The following is a 20,217-nucleotide window of genomic DNA, read 5'->3' as shown; positions in this document are numbered from 1 at the left end:
TTTTGTTTGTTTTGTATTTATAAATGAATGTCTTAACTTTGACCACCATATCTTTAATAAAAATAAACATTATTGAAGGTGACTAACAACAACTATGGTAATGTGGGCCTTATTTAATCAAAATATATAAGGTCATATTTGTATACATCATGAAACAACGCTTTGGAGAAATCATAAGAGAGAGAGAGACAGAGACAGAGACAGAGACAGAGACAGAGACAGAGACAGAGACAGAGAGACAGAGACAGAGAGAGAGAGAGAGAGAGAGAGAAGAGAGAGAGAGAGGGCAACAGAACGACACAGACTCACAGTCTCCGTGAATGAACCGAACATTTAAAAAAAAAAAAAGCCCCATCTTTGACGTCTGCAAAAAAACATGATGGGTTTCTGCTCAACAGCTCATGCAAATCAACCTAGAATAAAAAAAAAAAAAGAATCGTCCAGAAGCAGATATGATCAAAATCATTTCAAAATCCTGAAAAATGAATTCCAAATAAAAATCCCATTGAACTGAAAATATAATACAAAATAGAAAATAAAACATCCAAAGATATCCACCCGAAAATAAATAAGAACAGCCATGCATGAAGCACGGCAGATACTATTTGGAAACAGGATGCAGCGTTTAGTGGATGTTGGTTGTGTGTACGACGTAGCTGTGAAGTTCTTATTCACACAGATTCCTTGTTTCATGCTTCTCACACAATTCATATACATTCAGTTCTTAGACGTGTCCCCCATTAGTCCCAGTCAGAAGACCACGTCTTCTCCTTCTCTTTCATTCAGTCCTTATATCGTCAGTCCTTTCTTCTCCTCTCTTTGCCATTCGTTTCCTCACCCTCAGTGATGTGCCGTAACGGTATACATCTATATATATATATTTCCCTTTCGTTGTTTGGTACATAAAGCGAAAACTTTCGGGTCGTCGTTTGGTTGAAGTCTCTTATTGGGTAAACAGGAAGGGGAGGAGCTTATGCAGGATCAGGAGAGTGATGAAGAGGAACGGGTCAGTGGTGGTAATGGCTCCAGAACCTGGCCAGACAAAGAGAACCAGAGGGGGTAGAAAGGTCAGTGGAAATGTCTCAAATCAAACCTGCACACAGAAACTGAGGAGAGATTTCGTGTTAAGACAGTACCATGGGATGCCTGGCTGTGGTGAATGGGAACAATTGGACATCCTCCAGAGTTAAGGAAGCTCACGGTAGCTCATGACATCTGTTAACTCCCTGCCAGGAGTAGAATTCTGTATTACGTGGGCCATATTGCACACAATTATGGCTGACAAAATGGCAGTTGTGGAAAATCTCAAGTCTACTTTCGTTCACCCTTCTGCTGCCATGTTCCAGATAGAGGTGAGATAGAGGTGAGAGTTTCATCCACACTGCCAGGCTACCTTTTGAGTCCATGAAATGGTGGCATCTACTTATGCTGATTGTTTTGTACAGGAAGGTAGGAGACATCCCGGGGAGAACCTGGCCATGAGGAAGAGTGGCCCTTGGATACAGCTCCTAATCCCTGTCTGACACGTTTCATTTCCTGTTTGGGCAGTAGAGCAACTGCTGGCTAAAAGCGGTTTCATTATGACACACGCACACTCTCTCATACGCACACACACATGCATAAACGGACACACGCGGTCAGCGAGGAACAGACCCCAACAAACAAAAGGCAGGCCAGATTGATTTTTCAGATCACACACACACACACACACAGGAACAAGCGCAATAAGTCAATGTTTAACGAGGCTGGAGTTTCTGTGACACCTCTAGTGTGAAACGGCCGTCTGTTTTTCCATTCTCAACCAGGCCACGCCCCGCTACACATCCACACACCAACACTTCCACCATCCCCCCAGCCCAAAGACATGGTATAAAGACCACACGAACATCAACTCAAAGACATGAACTCTACTACACGCAAACAGGGCAATACAAGTGCTTAACAGTGCCTTACAAGACTCACCCGGAGCCAGGCCAGCTGTCTTAATCACAGACAGAGCTGCAGTGTATTCAGGGCAAAATGGAGTGAGTGAGAAAGCATCAGACCAAATGTCTTTCTCCATATTTCGCTGAACGTTGATTCGCTGATTGGCTCTAATCTTCGCATCAATTCCCCTGGTTTCTCCCCCACACTACATCGATTGTTTCAATCTCTCATGGCCTTCCATCCGCTCTCTGTTTATGTCTCTGGCACTGTACCTCTTTGTGAACTGTATCCCTCCTTCTGTGTCCCACCCCTCATTTTATTCTTGCCACATTTCTTTTCCTTTGCCCTTTTAAAATCTCTCTCTATCTGCTCTGCACTCTCTCTGTCTTCCGTGGTCATTGAGTAGATTGGCTGTAGAGTGATGGACAGCATCTGGACAGGGCAGCTTATCTGAGCCTCCTCACCAAGGATCCAAATGACAGGTGTTTACTTAAGGCTATCTGGAGACAGCCGGCTCTGACTGCTCCTGTCCCCTCATGACGCACCCCACCTCAGCCCCAGCCAGACCCTTACAACCACCCCTTATGGCAGGTGCTTGTCACAGACGTCTTTAAAATGTCCAATCCAATCTAAATGAGTTGAAAAATAATAATAATTTCCTGAGTAGAAAAGCACTTTGGGATTGAAATGTGGAAACAGAGCAGGATTATCAGTTGTGATATTGGTAAGGACCAGAGGACTTCCTCAGATCACCTTTTGAAATTGGTGAGTCACGCAATGATCCACCTCTGTTCTAAGTTCGTATCTTGTGTTAATAGGTATTAATTTAGCACTGGGGAAACCCAGACTTTTCAGGTGCCCTGCTTGAGAAACCAGAACTTCTTCTCACGCTCTGACGCCTCTAACATGTGTATGAAATCTTTGGCACAAAACCCCTCTGTTCTATGTTCAATTCTACTCTATTCTATAGAATATTCTACAACTTCATCAGACTCAAGGAAAAGTCATTATTTTCTATCCACAACCACATTAAACCATTGGTTTCACCCTGTGTCATCCGTGGTGATCTTTATCAGACACTCTCCTACTCGGACAATTCAAATATGTGTGCATTGAAGACGGAATGCAGGTACAGCTGTACAAAGGTCAAACGGAAGCCCTGAAAATAACAACATGAATAAACCCACACAAATCAGCTAAAACCCGAGAACCACTCCCCAGGACCATTGTTGCCAGAATCACTCCGCACGTTAACACAGCAGTCGCTAAACGTGTAACACCAAGGCATTACTCCATCCGCACTCATCCCCTCTACTGGAAGCACTACATAAGAGAAAATAAGTTTACACTCATAGGAGCACACACTGCTCCAACTCCAAATTCACCCCGACACTCTGTAGGGGAATAGTCTTGTTTATCGTTGAACCATGTTTTAGTACCAGTGGGTATCTCTCTGTGGGAATGACATCGCTTTGCCTTGAGGGTTCAGAGGATTCTCCACTAAGTTTTGAATCAATCAAAGCAGACACTTAACCTCAGAACACAGTGTCTGTAAGATCATCTGCCTACTGCGGATAAATCAGTTAGCCAATGTTTCACGTCCAATGGAAATGTCAGGTTGTGAGAGTAAAACCTCGACCTTTAAAAACACAATGAATTCAATAGTCTATTTAACTGCCGACAATCTGCGATACTTTATATAACCCACCACATTCAAGTATTTGGAAACTAAAACCTGGGACATTGGGTTAAAAAGCCATCTGTGGTGTATGACGTGGGGGTGTTGAAATATGGCAAATGAATAGGCCCAACACATTATTTGGAGATCACATTGCAGCTCATTGGGGGCAAAGTGAAGCAGAAACAATACACCCCTACAGTGTACAAACGCTAGCTATGACTCAGCTACATGCCCTATTCGCACAATAATTACTGTCATTAGTACACCAGCCCTGTGAGGTGTACACTTGATTTCTCTCTCTCTCTTCCTCTCTCAGTCTCACTCTCAGTCTCACTCTCAGTCTCACTCTCTGTCTCACTCTCTGTCTCACTCTCTGTCTCACTCTCTGTCTCACTCACACATTAGCAGACATTGACAATTGACCTAAAGCAGAACCCCTTGGACGAGAGGCACAATCTCATCGTTCTGTTCAATATGAGTGTTTTCTGTAGAGTAGCAGCTATGCACTGTGGAGACCTGTAACTAATGGCCATTAGGATGACATCACTATTCTCGAAGGTTACGGTTGGCATCTGCTAGACGGCTGAATAGGGGGATGATTAGGAATCGCATATGGGGGAGGACAAACAGAACGACTGAAAGCACAGATGTGGATAAAGAAACAAAAACCGTTTTCAGAGCATGGATTGTTCAATGGGGAGTGCAACGCAACGTACTGCAGATAGAGACAGGACAAATAAATACAAAAAGGCTATGTTGCAAAGAGAGACAGAGGAAAAAAGAGGGAACTATTGACCGAGCTTGGCTAACAAAGACACGACTTCCACACAGGTGGTTGACTTTGTTCTATTCGTTTTAACTGGACTGAACACACAAAGAGGGATTTTGTGTGATGTTTTCTCTTGTTGGTGCCTCAGTTTGTCCTCATGGATTCACGGGTCACAAGTGAACGTTCTCTTTTGTTTAGGGGAGGTTGAACTCCAACAGGCTTCTTCACCACATGGAAACTATAAAGCCTTGGAAGTTCAATAATACAAGCTGAGGGTGAGGCAAACAAGTCCTCCTCCACCACTTCACCCTGCAGTGCGCCATAGTTTTGCAACTCTGACTGCTTGGGGTACCGACAATAAAGAGAACTGCTACAGAGTTCTACCATCATGGATTGCCAGCTACCGTTGTTCCATATTGGTCATGTAGTGTCTTTCCTTACAGTTGAAAGGGACCACTTATTTAAGAGAATACTCTCCACTTCTCTGACACTTTTCCCACTATCTCATGGTCTTGGATGAGCTATAGGCTGCAACACAAAGGCCCAATAATAATAGAGTAATGTAAAGTCCCCATAACCGTCCAGCCATCATCTGTCACAGAGATGACAACACCAGCACAGTGCCTTCTTACCAGGCAAACAATGTAAGTCAACAACGGAAGTCAATCAACATCACATTGGGAGAAGTGAAGTGCTTCCCATACAGTCTGACAGCTACCTAAAACTTGTCATAATTGTCCTTAGAGCGGAGACTGACAGCTGAAAAGCCACATCAGCCCGTTAAACCTCCCCCCCACACACACACACACACACACACACACACACACACACAGAGAGAGGATGCGATAGACTGGGTGTTTAATGAGGGATTGAGACAGCTGTCTAGCCAGAGTCAAATACTCTTGCCAAGGGACATCAAGGTAATCTAGAGTAGCAAGCAGACCATTGCATTTTGGGTAGGTGTATTCAAGTGAGCTCTTGCATCATCACTGTCTGGCTGTCCTCATGCTCTATGCCATCCTCCTCACTCCCTACCAAACAAGTTCATCTGCCAAGTCCTTTCGATGAACTGTTGAGTGCACACAGTCACAGTTTTTAATATTATTGCATATCGTATTGCCAGCAGCATACCACCCTGCATACCACTGCTGGCTTGCTTCTGAAGCTAAGCAGGGTTGGTCCTGGTCAGTCCCTGGATGGGAGAACAGATGCTGCTGGAAGTGGTGTTGGAGGGCCAGTAGGAGACACTCTTTCCTCTGGTCTAAAAAAATATCCCAATGCCCCAGGGCTGCCCTGTGTAGGGTGCAGTCTTTCGGCTAAATTCCCAATCTGGCCCTCAAACCATCACGGTCACCTAATAATCCCCAGTTTACAATTGGCTCATTCATCCCCCTCCTCTCCCCTGTAGCTATTCCCCAGGTCGTTGCTGCAAATGAGAATGTGTTCTCAGTCAATTTACCTGGTAGAATAATGGATAAATAAATAAATTGCATAGTCAACTTCTTTCTCACCTCACTTTCACTGTGAATAATACAAACAGCAACATTATCGAACTAACTCCCACAGTCACATCCACAATGTGGAATATTTCCACTTACCAAATGTTCCTTTTAATCAAGCAGTCCATAATCAATATAGATAGTCAATCATTCTAATTAGAATATTCCAGTGAATTAATTCGATGATTGATTCATTAATGATCTAAGTAATAGCGGTTCACATTGCAATTGGCTTTCAGATTGGCCTAACATACAGGTTGATTTCGTGAAACAAGTAAGCCGAATTACTGAGATACTTTAAATGAATCTGAAATATTGTTTTACGTAAGGGACAACACTATTGTATAAATGCTTGGGAGGTGCCGCAAACAAAGAAATGCTCTTTCGAATAATATTCTGTTTCCAATGTTGGAAAATGCTGGGAGTAGAGCTTGTGATTCCACGGATGGTTGTATTCAAGTTTCAACAAGGTTCCATTTCACTGTTGTGTCGTCGTTTTTCTGTTCGTGAATTGAGAACCAGGAGGAACATTCACAGCTGTGCAGTCCGCCACACTTTCCACTGTGAATTCATGATAGACAGCCACCATCCCCAAAGTGTTAGCCACTGATCCTCCATGGGACTATCAATCTGGTTCCCTGTGAAGCGCTGGAGAATGGTGCACTGCACGTTGATCTGTTATCCCAGCAAGGCCACCAAACCCCCAGATGAAAAATGAAACATTTGAGAGGCAATTTGAGACACCTGACAGTGTGCTGAGGGGCCAGCTTATCTGCCCCATGCCCGTGGCATTTCCCCTTTAATATGAATTGTTTCTGCCACTCAGCCAGATGACATTGCAGAAAAGTGACAGATGCACGCATTTCCGAGAGGCGGGCCAGATCACATTTTTTCCCCCTCACCTGTTGTTATTGTGGTACGACAAGGGAGGGCCAATCTTTCACGTATGCCAGGGTGCTTTTTAACCTTCACAATCTGTTGACAAATATGTTGAGGGGTTCACTTAAAGAAAGAAAAAAAAGAAAAAAAGATTCTGTCTCCCACAGTCAACGTAAACGTGTCAGGAGGGCACTTTTAGATGGATTGATTTACTGTATTTGATTTAGTCTGACAGAGATACATGACGAGAGACAGAGAAGCAAATGCTGACCAGACAATTTGAAGGAATATTGCGCTGTTATATAAGAAAAATAATATGCATCAGATTCTCATAATTCAACAGGTGAGTTTGCCTTGCTCTGTCCTAGACAATCAAGTTAAGACAACAAGCCCAGAGGTCAGTCTGTAATACCTCTGATCCTCAGATGATGTTGTTTTCCCATTACTAAATCATTATTTAGAACTGGAGCATACATGTATCACTGCTCAGTATGATGTACATATATGAATGTTGGTCAGTCAATCCAATTGCCCTAACAATGGCTGCCTAACCTCGTTTTGTAATCTAAACAGAGCATTATTCTGCTCCCGAGTGGCATAGCGGTCGAAGTCACTGCATCTCAGTGCAAGAGGTGACACTACAGTCCCTGGTTTGAATGAAGGCTGATTCACATCTGGCCGTGATTGGGAGTCCCATAGGGTGGTGCATAATTGGCACAGCTTCGTCCAGGTTTGGCCGGGGTAGGCCATCTTTGTAAATAAGAATTTGTTCTTAACTGACTTGCATTGTTAATTAAAGGTTAAATAAAATACAAATAAATCAAAACCAAGTAAAAAGGTAGTAACTGCTCATTTGGCCGAAAAGGATTCAATGTCATTGTTGCTACATTAAATACGTGGACAAGAATACTGCCTCTATTGTATTGTGTTTTGGAGAAAATGGGGGTCATGTTGAGAGAGAGAGAGAGAGAGAGAGAGAGAGAGGAATCAGTGAACTGGCAACGATATTGTTAGATTTTTCTCGCCAAATGGCCGCCTCTGTCTCGCTTCGCTAAGGACAGGGTTGGCCGAGCACGCTGATCCACAATGCCAGTTCCTAGGAGAAGGCCATTTACTGTGCTCCAGGCTATTCTCACGTCCACGGTACATGTCCAGGATGGCAGCATCCGTGTTCTGAACACGAGGAGGACTAACAGCATGGTGCCATTCTATTAGTTCGGTGTTTTCAGCATTATTACCCCTCGGTTGGCAGTCAGCTTCATTCAGAAAGTAAGGGATTCGGATCACATAGAGAAGACCAAATGGATCCCTGGCCTCTGGATGAGAGAGTCTGCTATAAATGACTAACATGTAGAAGTAAATGTAGGCTTCCAAATGACCAATTTGCACAACTCTGTTGATTACATTTTCAATGGAACTCAAGGCTCTGTAGATGGCATTGGCTTCAAGCATACATTTAGATGTACATGTTGTTGGATGATATTACTGAAGTCGGGACTAGTAGTGACAGCAGAGACGAAGCACTGCACTCGGGGACACAGGTAGAGTTGTGTAACTGTTTCCTCTGGAGTCCTCTCCTCCAGTTATGGCCCCATTAGCTGTCCTCCTCTGCCCCGAGGACAAGGCCACAGCAAGGGGAGAACAGCCACCCCAACAAGCCACAGCACACGTCGAGCTGACACAACACTGAGTACGATAGACACAATAGGCAAGGAACAGAGAATGAAACTTCCCACAATGTCTCCTCCAAGGGCCTCTAAAGTCTTTCGGAAAACTTCCCATCAGGAGTTCCTTTCACTCTAATCCCCACACAGAAGTACAGAACCCTTGAGGGGAGAGACAAGCCCCGTGTAAAGAGGCCAGAACCCTGGCAACAGCCTATCATTAGAGGAGGGCCTTGCTCTACATTACCCCCTTAGTCACCCTGCAAACCACCAACGCACTGACAGCAATAGCCAGGAAAGAGGAGGAATCTGGACACATGCTTCCAGCCAGAGATATGAACACGGTCTCCGTGGCTGCTTTCACATCACGTCTGTACACACACACACACACACACACACACACACACACACACACACACACACACAAAACATACATCAGCACACAGTTACATGCTAACGCACATACTGATAAGTGTGCATCCACCCCAGCCAGACATGTCTCCCACGCTGCACCACCACTGCGTCAGCGGCTGTAAGTCTGATATGGCAGAACGGCGAGTGAAACCCTCCCGCGGAGTCTGTGAAATTGAATTATTCAGGAGTGCGCTTCATCGATCAGTAGCGAGTCTGACGTGTGAGATAGCCCCCTTCTCGCTCTCTCCAAGGGCTGCATTAAGGCGCGCTCACGTTATAGTGTGGAGATCATGAGGAGACCTCATATCCATGGCCATTGTGAATCACATCTTCATCATTTCTGTCTCTATATGGTGGACACTATAAAGGCAAGAACCTGTCACTCTCCATCCTAAGTATTCACCCCCCCTTGGATTTCTCACATTTTTTTTGCATTATGAAGTATGGAGATCTATGAGAATAGAAAGGTTCAGAACTTTTGTGAAACATCACAGCACAGTTGGAAAATATATAGCAAACAATTACATTGATGGAAGCAACGATCTATCTGCAATATTAAAGCTGGTAGATCACAAATTAGTATAGTGTAATATATATATACACACACACACACACACACATACACACATACATACAGACATACATACATACATATATATATACTTTGGTTTTAGAAGTGTGGCGGACACAAATTAGTATATATATATACTAATTTGTGTCCGCCACACTTCTAAAACCAAAGTTTCGCCCCTGGTGTAAAGCAGGTTTTCTTCTAGGATTGTGCCTGTGTTTCATCCCGTTTCATTTTATCCTGAAAAACAACCAAATCTTTGCCGATGTCAAGCATACCCATACCATGATACAGCCACCACTAAGCTTGAAAATAAGGAGACAGTTACTCAGGGATGTGTTGTGTTGGATTTGCCCCAAACATAAGGCTTTGCATTGAGGACAGACCCCTTGACTTTTTCCACATTTTGTTACATTGCAGCCTTATTCTGAAATTGATTAAATTGTTTTTTTCCCCTCATTAATTTACACACAATGCCCCATAATGACAAAGCAAAAACAGTTTTTTAGACATTTTTGCTAATTTATAAAATATAATTAACTGAAATATCATATTTACATATCACGGAACCCAAACCGGCTGCGTGCGTGCGCCATCGTGCGCTATCGTGCATAAATTTATTTTGTGTCCCTACACCAAACGCGATCACGACACGCAGGTTAAAATATCAAAACAAACTCTGAACCAATGACATTCATTTGGGGACAGGTCGAAAAGCATTAAACATGTATGGCAATTTAGCTAGTTAGCTTGCACTTGCTAGCTAATTTGTCCTAATTTGTCCTATTTAGCTAGATTGCTAATTTGTCCTGGGTTATAAACATTGAGTTGTTATTTTACCTGAAATGCACAAGGTCTTTTACTCCGACAGTTAATCCACACATAAAACGGCCAACCGAATCGTTTCTAGTCATCTCTCCTCCTGCAAGGCTTTTTCATCTTTGAACTTTATATGGTGATCGGCATCTAAACTTTCATAGTCTTACTACCGGAAAAACAGTTCATTTTTCAATCACCCACTTGGTTATAACCAATGAAGAGATGGCACGTGGGTACCTGCTTCTATAAACCAATGAGGAGATGGGAGAGGCAGAACTTTCAGCACGATCTGCGTCAGAAATAGAAAGGAGTTCTATTTTAGCCCTTGGCATCGCAGACGCTCGTTGGCGCACGCGAGCAGTGTGGGTGTAATAATTGAATAACATGGATTTCTAAATGTATTGTGCGGTGCACGCGATGTGTCCGGTCTGGTCAGCATGTAATAATTCAGACCATTGTACTCAGTACTTTTTTGAAGCACCTTTGGCAGCTATTACAGCATTTAGTCTTCTTGGGTATCACGTTACAAGCATGGCAGACCTGAATCTGGGGAGTTTCTCCCATTCTTCTCTGTAGATCCTCCCAAGCTCTGTCAGGTTGGATGGGGAACGTTGCTGCACAGGTATTTTCACGTCTCTCCAGAGATGTTTGAGCGGTTTCAAGTCCAGGCTCTGGCTGGGCCACTCAGGGACATTCAGGGACCTGCCCCAAAGCCACTCCTGCGTTGTCTTGGCTGTTGTCCTGTTGGAAGGTGAACCTTTGCCCCAGTCTGAGGTCCTGAGCACTCTGGAGCAGGTTTTCATCAAGGATCTCTCTGTGCTTTGCTCCGTTCATCTTTGCTTTGATCCTGACTAGTCTCCCTGCCACTGAAAAACATCCCCACAGCATGGTGCTGCCACCACCATGCTTCATGTAGGGATGGTGCCAGGTTTCCTCCAGACATGATGCTATACCCTTCCCCAGATCTGTGCCACTACCACGATCCTGTCTCGGAGCTCTACGGACAATTCCTTCGACCTCATGACTTGGATTTTGCTCTAACAAGCACTGACAACTGTGGGACCTTATAGACAGGTGTGTGGCTTTCTAAATCATGTCCAATCAATTGAATTTACCACAGGTGGACTCCAATGTTGTAGAAACATTTCAAGGATAATCAATTGAAACAGGATGGACCTGAGCTCAATTCTCGAGTCTCATAGCAAAGGGTCTGAATACTAATGTAAATAACATATTTCTGTTTTTCGTATTTAATAAATTAGCAAACATTTCTAAAAACCTGTTTTCACTTTGTCATTATGGGGTATTGTTTGCAGAATGATGGACATTTATTTTTCTGTTATTCATTTTATAATAAGTCTGTAACGCAACAAAATGTGGGAAAAGTCAAGGGGTCTGAATACTTTCTGAAGGCACCGTATATACTGCAAAAGTATGTGGACACCTGCTCTTTGAACATCTCATTCCAAAATGATGGGCATTAATATGGAGTTGGTCCACCCTTTGCTGCTATAACAGCCTTCACTCTTCTGGGAAGGCTTTCCACTAGAAGTTGGAACATTGCTACGGGGACTTGCTTCCATTCAGCCACAAGAGCATTAGTGAGGTCGGGCACTGATGTTGGGTGATTAGGCCTGGCTCGCAATCGGCCTTCCAATTCTTCCCAAAGGTGTTCGATGGGGTTGAGGTCAGGGCTCTGTGCAGGCAAGTCAATGTTTTCCACACTGATCTCGACAATCCATTTCTGTATGGACCTCATTTTGTGCACAGGGGCATTATCATGCTGAAACAGGAAAGGACCTTCCCCAAACTGTTGCCACAAAGTTGGAAGCACAGAACCGTCTAGAATGTCATTGTATGCTGTAGCGTTAAGGTTTCCCTTCACGGGCCTACTGAGTAGCGTAGCGCTCTAAGGCAATGCATCTCAGTCCTAGAGGCATCACTACAGATCCAGGTTCGATCCTGGGCTGTGTCGCAGCCGGCCACCAACGGAGACCCATGAGGCGGCGCACAATTGCCCTAGCGTCATCCGGGTTAGGGTAGGGTTTGGCCTGCTGGGATGTCCTTGTCCCATCGCACTCTAGGGACTCCTTGTGGCGTCCGGGCGCATGTATGATGACTTCAGTATGATGACTTCAGTCAACAGCTGTACAGTGTTTCCACAGTGTGGCTGGCTTCCAGGTTAAGCGGGCAGTGTGTGAAGAAGCAGTGCGGCTAGCCTGGGTTGTGTTTCGGAGGATGCACGGCTCTCGACCTTTGCCTCTTCCGAGTCCGTACGGGAGTTGCAGCCATGGTACAAGACTGTAACTACTACCAATTGGATATCACAAAATTGGGTAGAAAAAGCGGTAAAAAGTACCAAACATTTCCCTTCACTGGAACTAAGGGGCCTAGCCCGAATCATGAAAAACAGCCCCAGACAATTATTCCTCCTCTACCAAACTTTACAGGTGGCACTATGTATTCGGGCAGGTAGCGTTCTCCTGGCATCCGTCAAATCCAGATTTGTCTGTCGGACTGCCAGATGGTGAAGCGTGAATCATCACTCCAGAGAACACGGTTCCACTATTGCAGAGTCCAATAGCGGCGAGATTTACACCACTCCAGCCAACGATTAGCATTGCACATGGTGATCTTAGGCTTGTGTGCGGCTGCTCGGCCATGGAAACCATTTCATTAACCTCGCCTGGCGAACAATTATTGTGTTGACGTTGCTTCCAGAGGCAGTTTGGAACTCGATAGTGAGTGTTGCAACTGAAGATTATTATTTTTTACGTGCTACAGATAAGATTATTTTTACATGCTACACGCTTCAGCACTCTGTGGTCCTATTCTGTGAGCTTGTGTGACCTACCAGTTCACGGCTGAGCCGTTGTTGCTCCTAGATATTTCCACTTCACAATAATAGCACTTAAAGTTGACAGGGGAAGCTCTAGCAGTGCAGAAATGCAAAACTCATTTTTCAACCACTCCACAAATTTCTTAACAAACTATAGTTTTGGCAAGTCGGTTAGGTCTACTTTGTGCATGACACAAGTAATATTTCCAACCTTTGTCTACAGAGAGATTATTTCACTTTTAATTCACTGTATCACAATTCCAGTGGGTCATAATTGTGCGTACACAAAGTTGACTGTGCCTTTAAACAGCTTGGAGAATTCCAGAAAATGAGGTCATGGCTTTAGAAGGTTCTGATAGGCTAATTGACATCATTTGAGTCAATTGGAGGTGTACCTGTGGATGTATTTCAAGTCATACCTTCAAACTCAGTATCTCTTTGCTTGACATTATGGGAAAATCAAAATAAATCAGCCAAGATCTCAGAAAAAAAATTGTAGACCTCCACGAGTCTGGTTCATCCTTGGGAGCAATTTCCAAATGCCTGAAGGTACCACGTTCATCTGTACAAACAATAGTACGTAAGTGTAAACACCATGGGACCACGCAGTCGTCATTCCGCTCAGGAAGGAGACACGTTCTGTCTCCTAGAGATGAACGTACTTTGGTGCAAAAAGTGCAAATCAATCCCAGAACAACAGCAAAGGACCTTCTGAAGATGCTGGAGGAAACAGGCACAAAGTATCGATATCCACAGTAAAACAAGTCCTATATTGACAAACCTGAAAGGCCGCTCAGCAAGGAAGAAGACACTGCTCCAGAACCGCCATAAAAAAAGCCAGACTATGGTTTTAAACTGCACATGGGGACAAAAATCATACTTTTTGGAGAAATGTCCTCTGGTCTGATGAAACAAAAATAGAATTGTTTGGCCATAATGACCATCGTTATGTTTGGAGGAAAAAGGGGGAGGCTTGCAAGCCAAAGAACATCATCCTAACCGTGAAGCACAGGGGTGGCAGCATCATGTTGTGGGTATGCTTTGCTGCAGGAGGGACTGGTGCACTTCACAAAATAGATGGCACAATGAGGAAGGAAAAATATGTGGATATATTGAAGCAACATCTCAAGACATCAGTCAGGAAGTTTAAGCTTGGTCGCAAATGGGTATTCCAAATGGACAATGACCCCAAGCATACTTCCAAAGGTGTGGCTAAATTGCTTAAGGACAACAAAGTCAAGGTATTGGAGTGGAAATCACAAAGCCCTGACCTCAATCCTATAGAAAATGTGTGGGCAGAACTGAAAAAGCCTGTGCGAGCAAGGAGGCCTCCAAACCTGACTCAGTTACACCAGCTCTGTCAGGAGGAATGGGCCACAATTCACCCAACTTATTGTGGGAAGCTTATGGAAGGCTACCTGATATGTTTGACCCAAGTGAAACAATTTAAAGGCGATGCTACCAAATGCTAATTGAGTGTATGTAAACTTCTGACCCACTGGGAATGTTATGAAAGAAATAAAAGCTGAAATAAATAATTCTCTCTACTATTATTCTGACATTTCACATTCTTAAAATAAAGTGGTGATCCTAACTGACAGAAGACAGGGAATGTCCTTGGATTAAATGTCAGGAATTGTGAAAAACTGAGTTTAAATGTATTTGCCTAAGGTGTATGTAAACTTCAGACTTCAAATGTATACAGTGCTCGACAAAAGTTTGGACACACCTACTCATTGTGTGCAAAGCTGTCATCAAGGCAAAGAGTGGCTATTTTAAAGAATCTATAATCTAAAATATATTTTGATTTGTTTATCATGTATGTATACAAAAGTATGCGGAAACCCTTTCAAACTAGTGGATTCACCATTTCAGCCACAGTCTTTTCTATTTCTATTCACTCTGTCATTTAGGACATTATTGTCGAGTAACTACAATGTTGCTGATCGATCTTCAGTTTCCTCCCTTCACAGCCAGTGAACTCTGTAGCTGTTTTGAAATCACTATTGGCCTCATGGTGACATCCCGGAGGAGTTTCCATATTCTCCTACAGCTCAGTTAAGAAAGACTTTTGTTGTGTCTGGCTGGTTTAGTACATCATCCACAGCATCATTATTAACTTGACCATGCTCAATAAAGAGATATTCAATGTCTAATTTGTTAATGTTACCCATCTACCAATCACTGCCCTTCTTTACGAGGCTTTTGAAAAGCTCACTGGTCTTTGTAGTTGAATCTGTGCTTGAAATTCAACACTTGACTGAGGGGCCTTATTTATGTTGTATGGGGGACAGAGGAAGGGTTAGCCATTAAAAAAATAATGTCAACCCTTATTACTTCATACAGAGTGAGTCCATGTAACTTATTATGTGATTTTCTAAGCTTCATTTTACTCCTGAACTAATTTAGGCTTGCCTAAACAAAAAGGGTGAATACTTGTGCAACAACTATATTTTAGTTATTTCATTTGTAGGCCTATTAATTTGTTAATATTCTTTTCACTTTGACATAATGGAGAATTGTGTGTAGATCAATGACAATGACATTTCAATCCCACTATGCCACGCAAGAAAATGTGAGTAAAAAAACAAGGGGATGAATATTTACGATACCTACTGCATATACATACACACCTTCCCTCACTCTCCATAGTCTGACAAAAACCTCTGGCAAAAAACAAATGTCTCAACTGGTGGCAAGATAGGTAGATGTGTCCCAGCATGGATAAATGCATTTTTTTGTATTATGATGAAATAAAGAATACCTCCCCGTAAGAAACACTGCCCTGTGAAGCAATATAATTACATGTAACAGGTTGTATTCTCTACACAAACATCATCAAATATATTATTTGTAAATAACATTATATTATTCAATGACAATAAAAGTGTCAGTGTAATTTATTATTCACTCAAAGAGGGTAAATCACCGATCTGAATGACATGCTCCTGATGGTCTGACATGAGATGGAGGAGTAACACACACAAACTCCCCATCTTCTACCCTTGTATCACTAGGTGTCACTGTTGCACTTTAACTTACCAGCTCCGTGCTGCTGTCGGAGGATGGCCGCATTGCCGGGCCTTGGCGAAGCTGAGGACTTTGCTGCAGAGGCGGTGGTCATCGTGCTGGCGGGGAGGGGGCCATTTCCCGCTGGAGGAGGCACACGAGGCTTTCCCTGACCCGGCTCAGAGGTAGCCCGCCCCCCGGCCACCGCGTCCTTGCTGTTCCTCAGTGGCCATCTATTCTGAATGTGGGACACGGCCTCCTCCGCCACCATGCCATCACGCGGAATCACCCGGAGGGTGGCTTGAACCTTGTATTCCTGAGTCTCGTCGGAGTACAAGTCGGAAACCCGGCACTCGTACACCCCTTCGTCCTCTTTTCGCACCTTGGAGAGACTAAGCCTGTGAGATATGGCGCTGCCCTGCACCCTCACAGTCTACAAAGAGAAACAGAGAAAGGGATAAATTGCTACATGCACAGTATAACCTGTTGGTTTCGATAAAAAATATGTCTATATCAAAGTAGACTATGCCGGTCACTCATTAGACTACTGCCACATATGCAGCACGCGATGAGGGCTTATGGGTTTGATAGCCTAAATCCTAAAGGCCTATAATCCCTCCAAAATCTTAAACGTGTGGACGCAGTCTCAATAGAGAAATAACTTGCTTCTCCGCAGGAAAATGCAATAACGTCGCAGTTTAGTGGTGGGCCTAAACATGGCAGATTTAATGCTGCCTGTTGTGTGGCAAGTCTCTGGATACATTTCAAAACAAGATTAGGCTATATTTATATTATAAAGGCGACATGATAATGGTGAGCCAGCCAGGTTTGAGCCAACTGTACAAAATGGAGTCGTAAGTCTAGAAAAAAACGATGCTTGGAAAAATGCCCACTTGCAACAGAGGCGTGGACAGTTACCACCATAGCTTGTGCTAAAATATTGTCCATCGACCTCCATAGCGACACTTGGCCATATGATGTGGCTAGCCCTATGATCTTGAACAACGTTTATAAACCTTCTATTACTCAAATGCATTATGGGACTTAAACTGTGCTGCCATATACAACATTTGAAGAAATCAGATAGATATCTACGCTATGATAAAGTTTTAGCGTGAATGCTTCAGTTGGATACGAGGAAACAAAAACACTTACGCTTATTTTTGTGGCATCCTTTTGAGTGACCTGAAATCAGAAATTTGTCGAAGTGTTATGGTCAGCCAGAGAACAAGACTGCATAATACTCTCGTTAATAGCAATTACACTTTAGGATATGAGCTTCAACACAATTGGAATTCCAAGTGCAATTTTGAATCGCTTTCGACGTTGTACAATTGTTTCTACAGCTGCGCGCATTGGAATCAGCACCATGGACAGCAACAGTTGCGTTGTTCCCAAACCTGCCCGAAACAGCGTGCATTGACATCAGCACCATGCATGGACAGCAACAGCTGCATTAACTCTCGAGCTGTCATAACTGCTCGTTTGTGTTTTCTAGTGCATGTTTATTGTGCTTAAATAACAGAGCAGAAACTACAGATGGGGTTGTTCTGTGTCCCTGAGTCGATTGAAACAGAGGCACAGATTGCGTAATCATGTCACAGTTATCCAACAGCATTATGGAATATTCCAACGTGGGTATTTCTGCTGCATGCATGAGAACTCTCCCTGAACTAATTTTAAAATCAAACAAGTACCATTTGTATCATTAGGTGTGACGCCCCCCCTCCCGCACAATATACACACCCCCTTCTTTAATATGAATGGCCACACAGTGTTTATAATCTCCAGTATATCCCTTCACGTGCTTTTAGTCGGCAAACATGTTGTAATGGAGTCCATCAAATAAACAGCGACATATGTCGTACATATGGCGATGCCATCATGAAAGGCCAGATTGCACACACAGCCGTAGCCGTACGTGTCAATCACTTTTGGTGCAACTTCGAACATTTAAACAGAGCCCCTCTCAGTAGTTGACCGGGAGCAGCCCAACCTGCCCTCTCTGTCATGGGGACAGCATTACCTTGGCTCTGTTCGCCGGAGCGCTTATTTGCAGTTCGTGTGCAAGTTCTTTAGGTGTTGTCTCCTTTAGGTACCACCACTGGATCTCAAGCGAGAAGGGCGATGATCCGATGGCCCGAAAGGCGCACGGCATCTCAACGTCTTCTCCCTCACTGACACTCACATCTTTGGGCACTTCAGTAAACGTAGCTAACATTGAGAAAAGAGAACGTATAGAATAGATTACTATGTTGGAATAACACATTTACAAAGGTCTGAGATTACGTAGCCTCATGACAGACAACTGACATGCGCTTTAGTGAGATCCGTTTCCACATTGTCTGTATTTCGCAATACAATCATTTTCAGGTTGCCATTCAATTTAAATATCAGTTTATATTACTTTAAGACATAAAAGAAAATAGACAATGAAGCAATGACGCAAAGGTAGCCTACACAACTAGGCGTATTGGCTTTATGTGACCTGTGTACTGTGTACTGTGAATTGAAATGACCATGGCGTTTGATATAACCTGTAACGGAATAAATACAAGTATTTGGTCACTATGAGAATACCAATTATTGTTGCTTTACGTGTTTTGAGAGATCATGTTGATCTAGCATTAGGCTTAGCATAACTGAGGAAATGTGGATATAATGCAAAACTGCTGAAGCACAGTTTTGACATGTGTTCGTCTAATACTTGAATCCTATCAATCTATTCTCTCACCCATGTATCATTTAATCGATAACGTAATTCGTTTTTTTTATACTCATAACGACCAAGTCACTGCAGCATAATAATGCGCTCGACTTCAAATAATGACTCGTTCCGGTCCATATCACAACAGCTTGAAATCAAAAATCTAACCACAGGGGCTGTTCGATTGACAGCATTTGTGTTCACCATCAAAAGCACGGCATGCCACGACTATCAAAGTTGACTTACCATTTACACAGAAGAACAAGGGTGCGTTAAGAATTAAATAATAAAGGACGCCGTTGAGTCCCCGTTTTTCCATCTCATAGATATCCCAGGGTCGTTAGATTAGAGAGCGCGTGAAGACGGTCATTTGACCATAAATGTATCTTTATAACATCAACATTTCAATTTCCATGATGGGCAAGCGTTCGTCTCTGATATGTTGGGGGAATTCGTTAGCTTTCCCAAAGATTCAAGATATTTCACAAGATCCAAATAACGTACTCCAATATGTTTTCCTGCCAGCCAGGCGAAAAACGTACAATCCAAAGGTGCGAACCAGAATACCCTCTCTTGACCAGTGAGAATGTTCTGCAGCTGCTCTATATTCTGTTATTATCCCCTTATAACTGTGATTCCTTATTTCCTGATGTGCTTCAGGTCGAAACCAAACTTCTTCTCGGCTGAAAGAAACCTGCTCATTCTGCTTTCCACGTGAAGGGAATGTTTCCCGGGCACTTCTCCAAGACCCATTACATAACCATCCTTGTGTCCGCTCCCATAAAGAGGACCTGCCGTGGACGAGATTCCCGTGTTTTGTACTAAGACCTGGAGGATCAGTAGATAGGTCCTAGCTTCGCGAGCGGATCCGTCTGCTTTGTGTGCGTGTGCATATCAGTGAGGAGGCGCTTTAGCATTTCCAAACCCACTAACTTAGTGTGGCGTGCGCGCGACGCCACCGATAGCTTGACGCGCGTTGAAACCTAATCAACCCTTCCCTCAAATCAACGCGCGGCACAACCTACGAGGACAATTCTCACAACCTGACGTCCAAACGAAATGCCAGCCCTTAAAACATATAGAATCAAGATGATTCATGCTGTTTTCTTTCCAAAATCAACAAGCCACTCTAAAATCAGCAGGAGCCGAGATTTGTATTTATTTAATGTGAAAAATAGGCCTACAGAAAAACTGCAGCGCTTTCTACTTTTGTTGTTGCAGTATTGGTCAGCTGTCGCACAGCCTCTGGTATTATAACCACCGGGATAATCCGTATTCCCTCAAACAGACAATGTTGTAATTCGGATTAAAATCAATCTCACTATGATATTGAACCACTCAACACAGTCTTGCTCCTATTTAATCATGTTGTGCTATTTGCTTTGAAAATAAATAGGTCATTATGTCAATGTCACCCAATACATGTCATAACGGTTTAAG

General features: G+C 43.4%; 1 protein-coding gene across 1 annotated transcript; it reads right to left on the bottom strand.

Annotated features, from left to right (window-relative positions):
- Window positions 1-290: 290 nt before the first annotated feature.
- Window positions 291-19,728, bottom strand: LOC115113541 (V-set and transmembrane domain-containing protein 2B-like). Its single transcript, XM_029641315.2, has 5 exons — window positions 19,024-19,728; window positions 18,097-18,284; window positions 17,226-17,255; window positions 16,104-16,503; window positions 291-1,032 (listed from the first exon to the last, which is right to left on the bottom strand). Exons 1-5 carry the CDS (start codon window positions 19,094-19,096, stop codon window positions 944-946), a joined length of 780 nt encoding a protein of 259 aa, XP_029497175.1. The 5' UTR covers window positions 19,097-19,728; the 3' UTR covers window positions 291-943.
- Window positions 19,729-20,217: the final 489 nt, after the last annotated feature.

The sequence above is a fragment of the Oncorhynchus nerka genome, linkage group LG28 (genome assembly GCF_034236695.1).
Source record: "Oncorhynchus nerka isolate Pitt River linkage group LG28, Oner_Uvic_2.0, whole genome shotgun sequence".
Taxonomy (NCBI): domain Eukaryota; kingdom Metazoa; phylum Chordata; class Actinopteri; order Salmoniformes; family Salmonidae; genus Oncorhynchus; species Oncorhynchus nerka.
Note: the sequence above shows the minus strand (reverse complement) of the source record. Positions and strands in the feature narration are given on the sequence as shown.

Bases quoted from the DNA above. Each gene is read 5' to 3' on its own strand.
- LOC115113541 (XM_029641315.2), bottom strand. From the start codon at position 19,096: ATGGAAAAACGGGGACTCAACGGCGTCCTTTATTATTTAATTCTTAAC. The intron at 17,256-18,096 runs GTAATGCTGTCC...TTCTGATTTCAG, and splicing joins CTCCGGCGAACAGAGCCAAG to GTCACTCAAAAGGATGCCAC. The intron at 16,504-17,225 runs GTAAGTGTTTTT...TTCTCTTTGTAG, and splicing joins AGGATGCCACAAAAATAAGC to ACTGTGAGGGTGCAGGGCAG.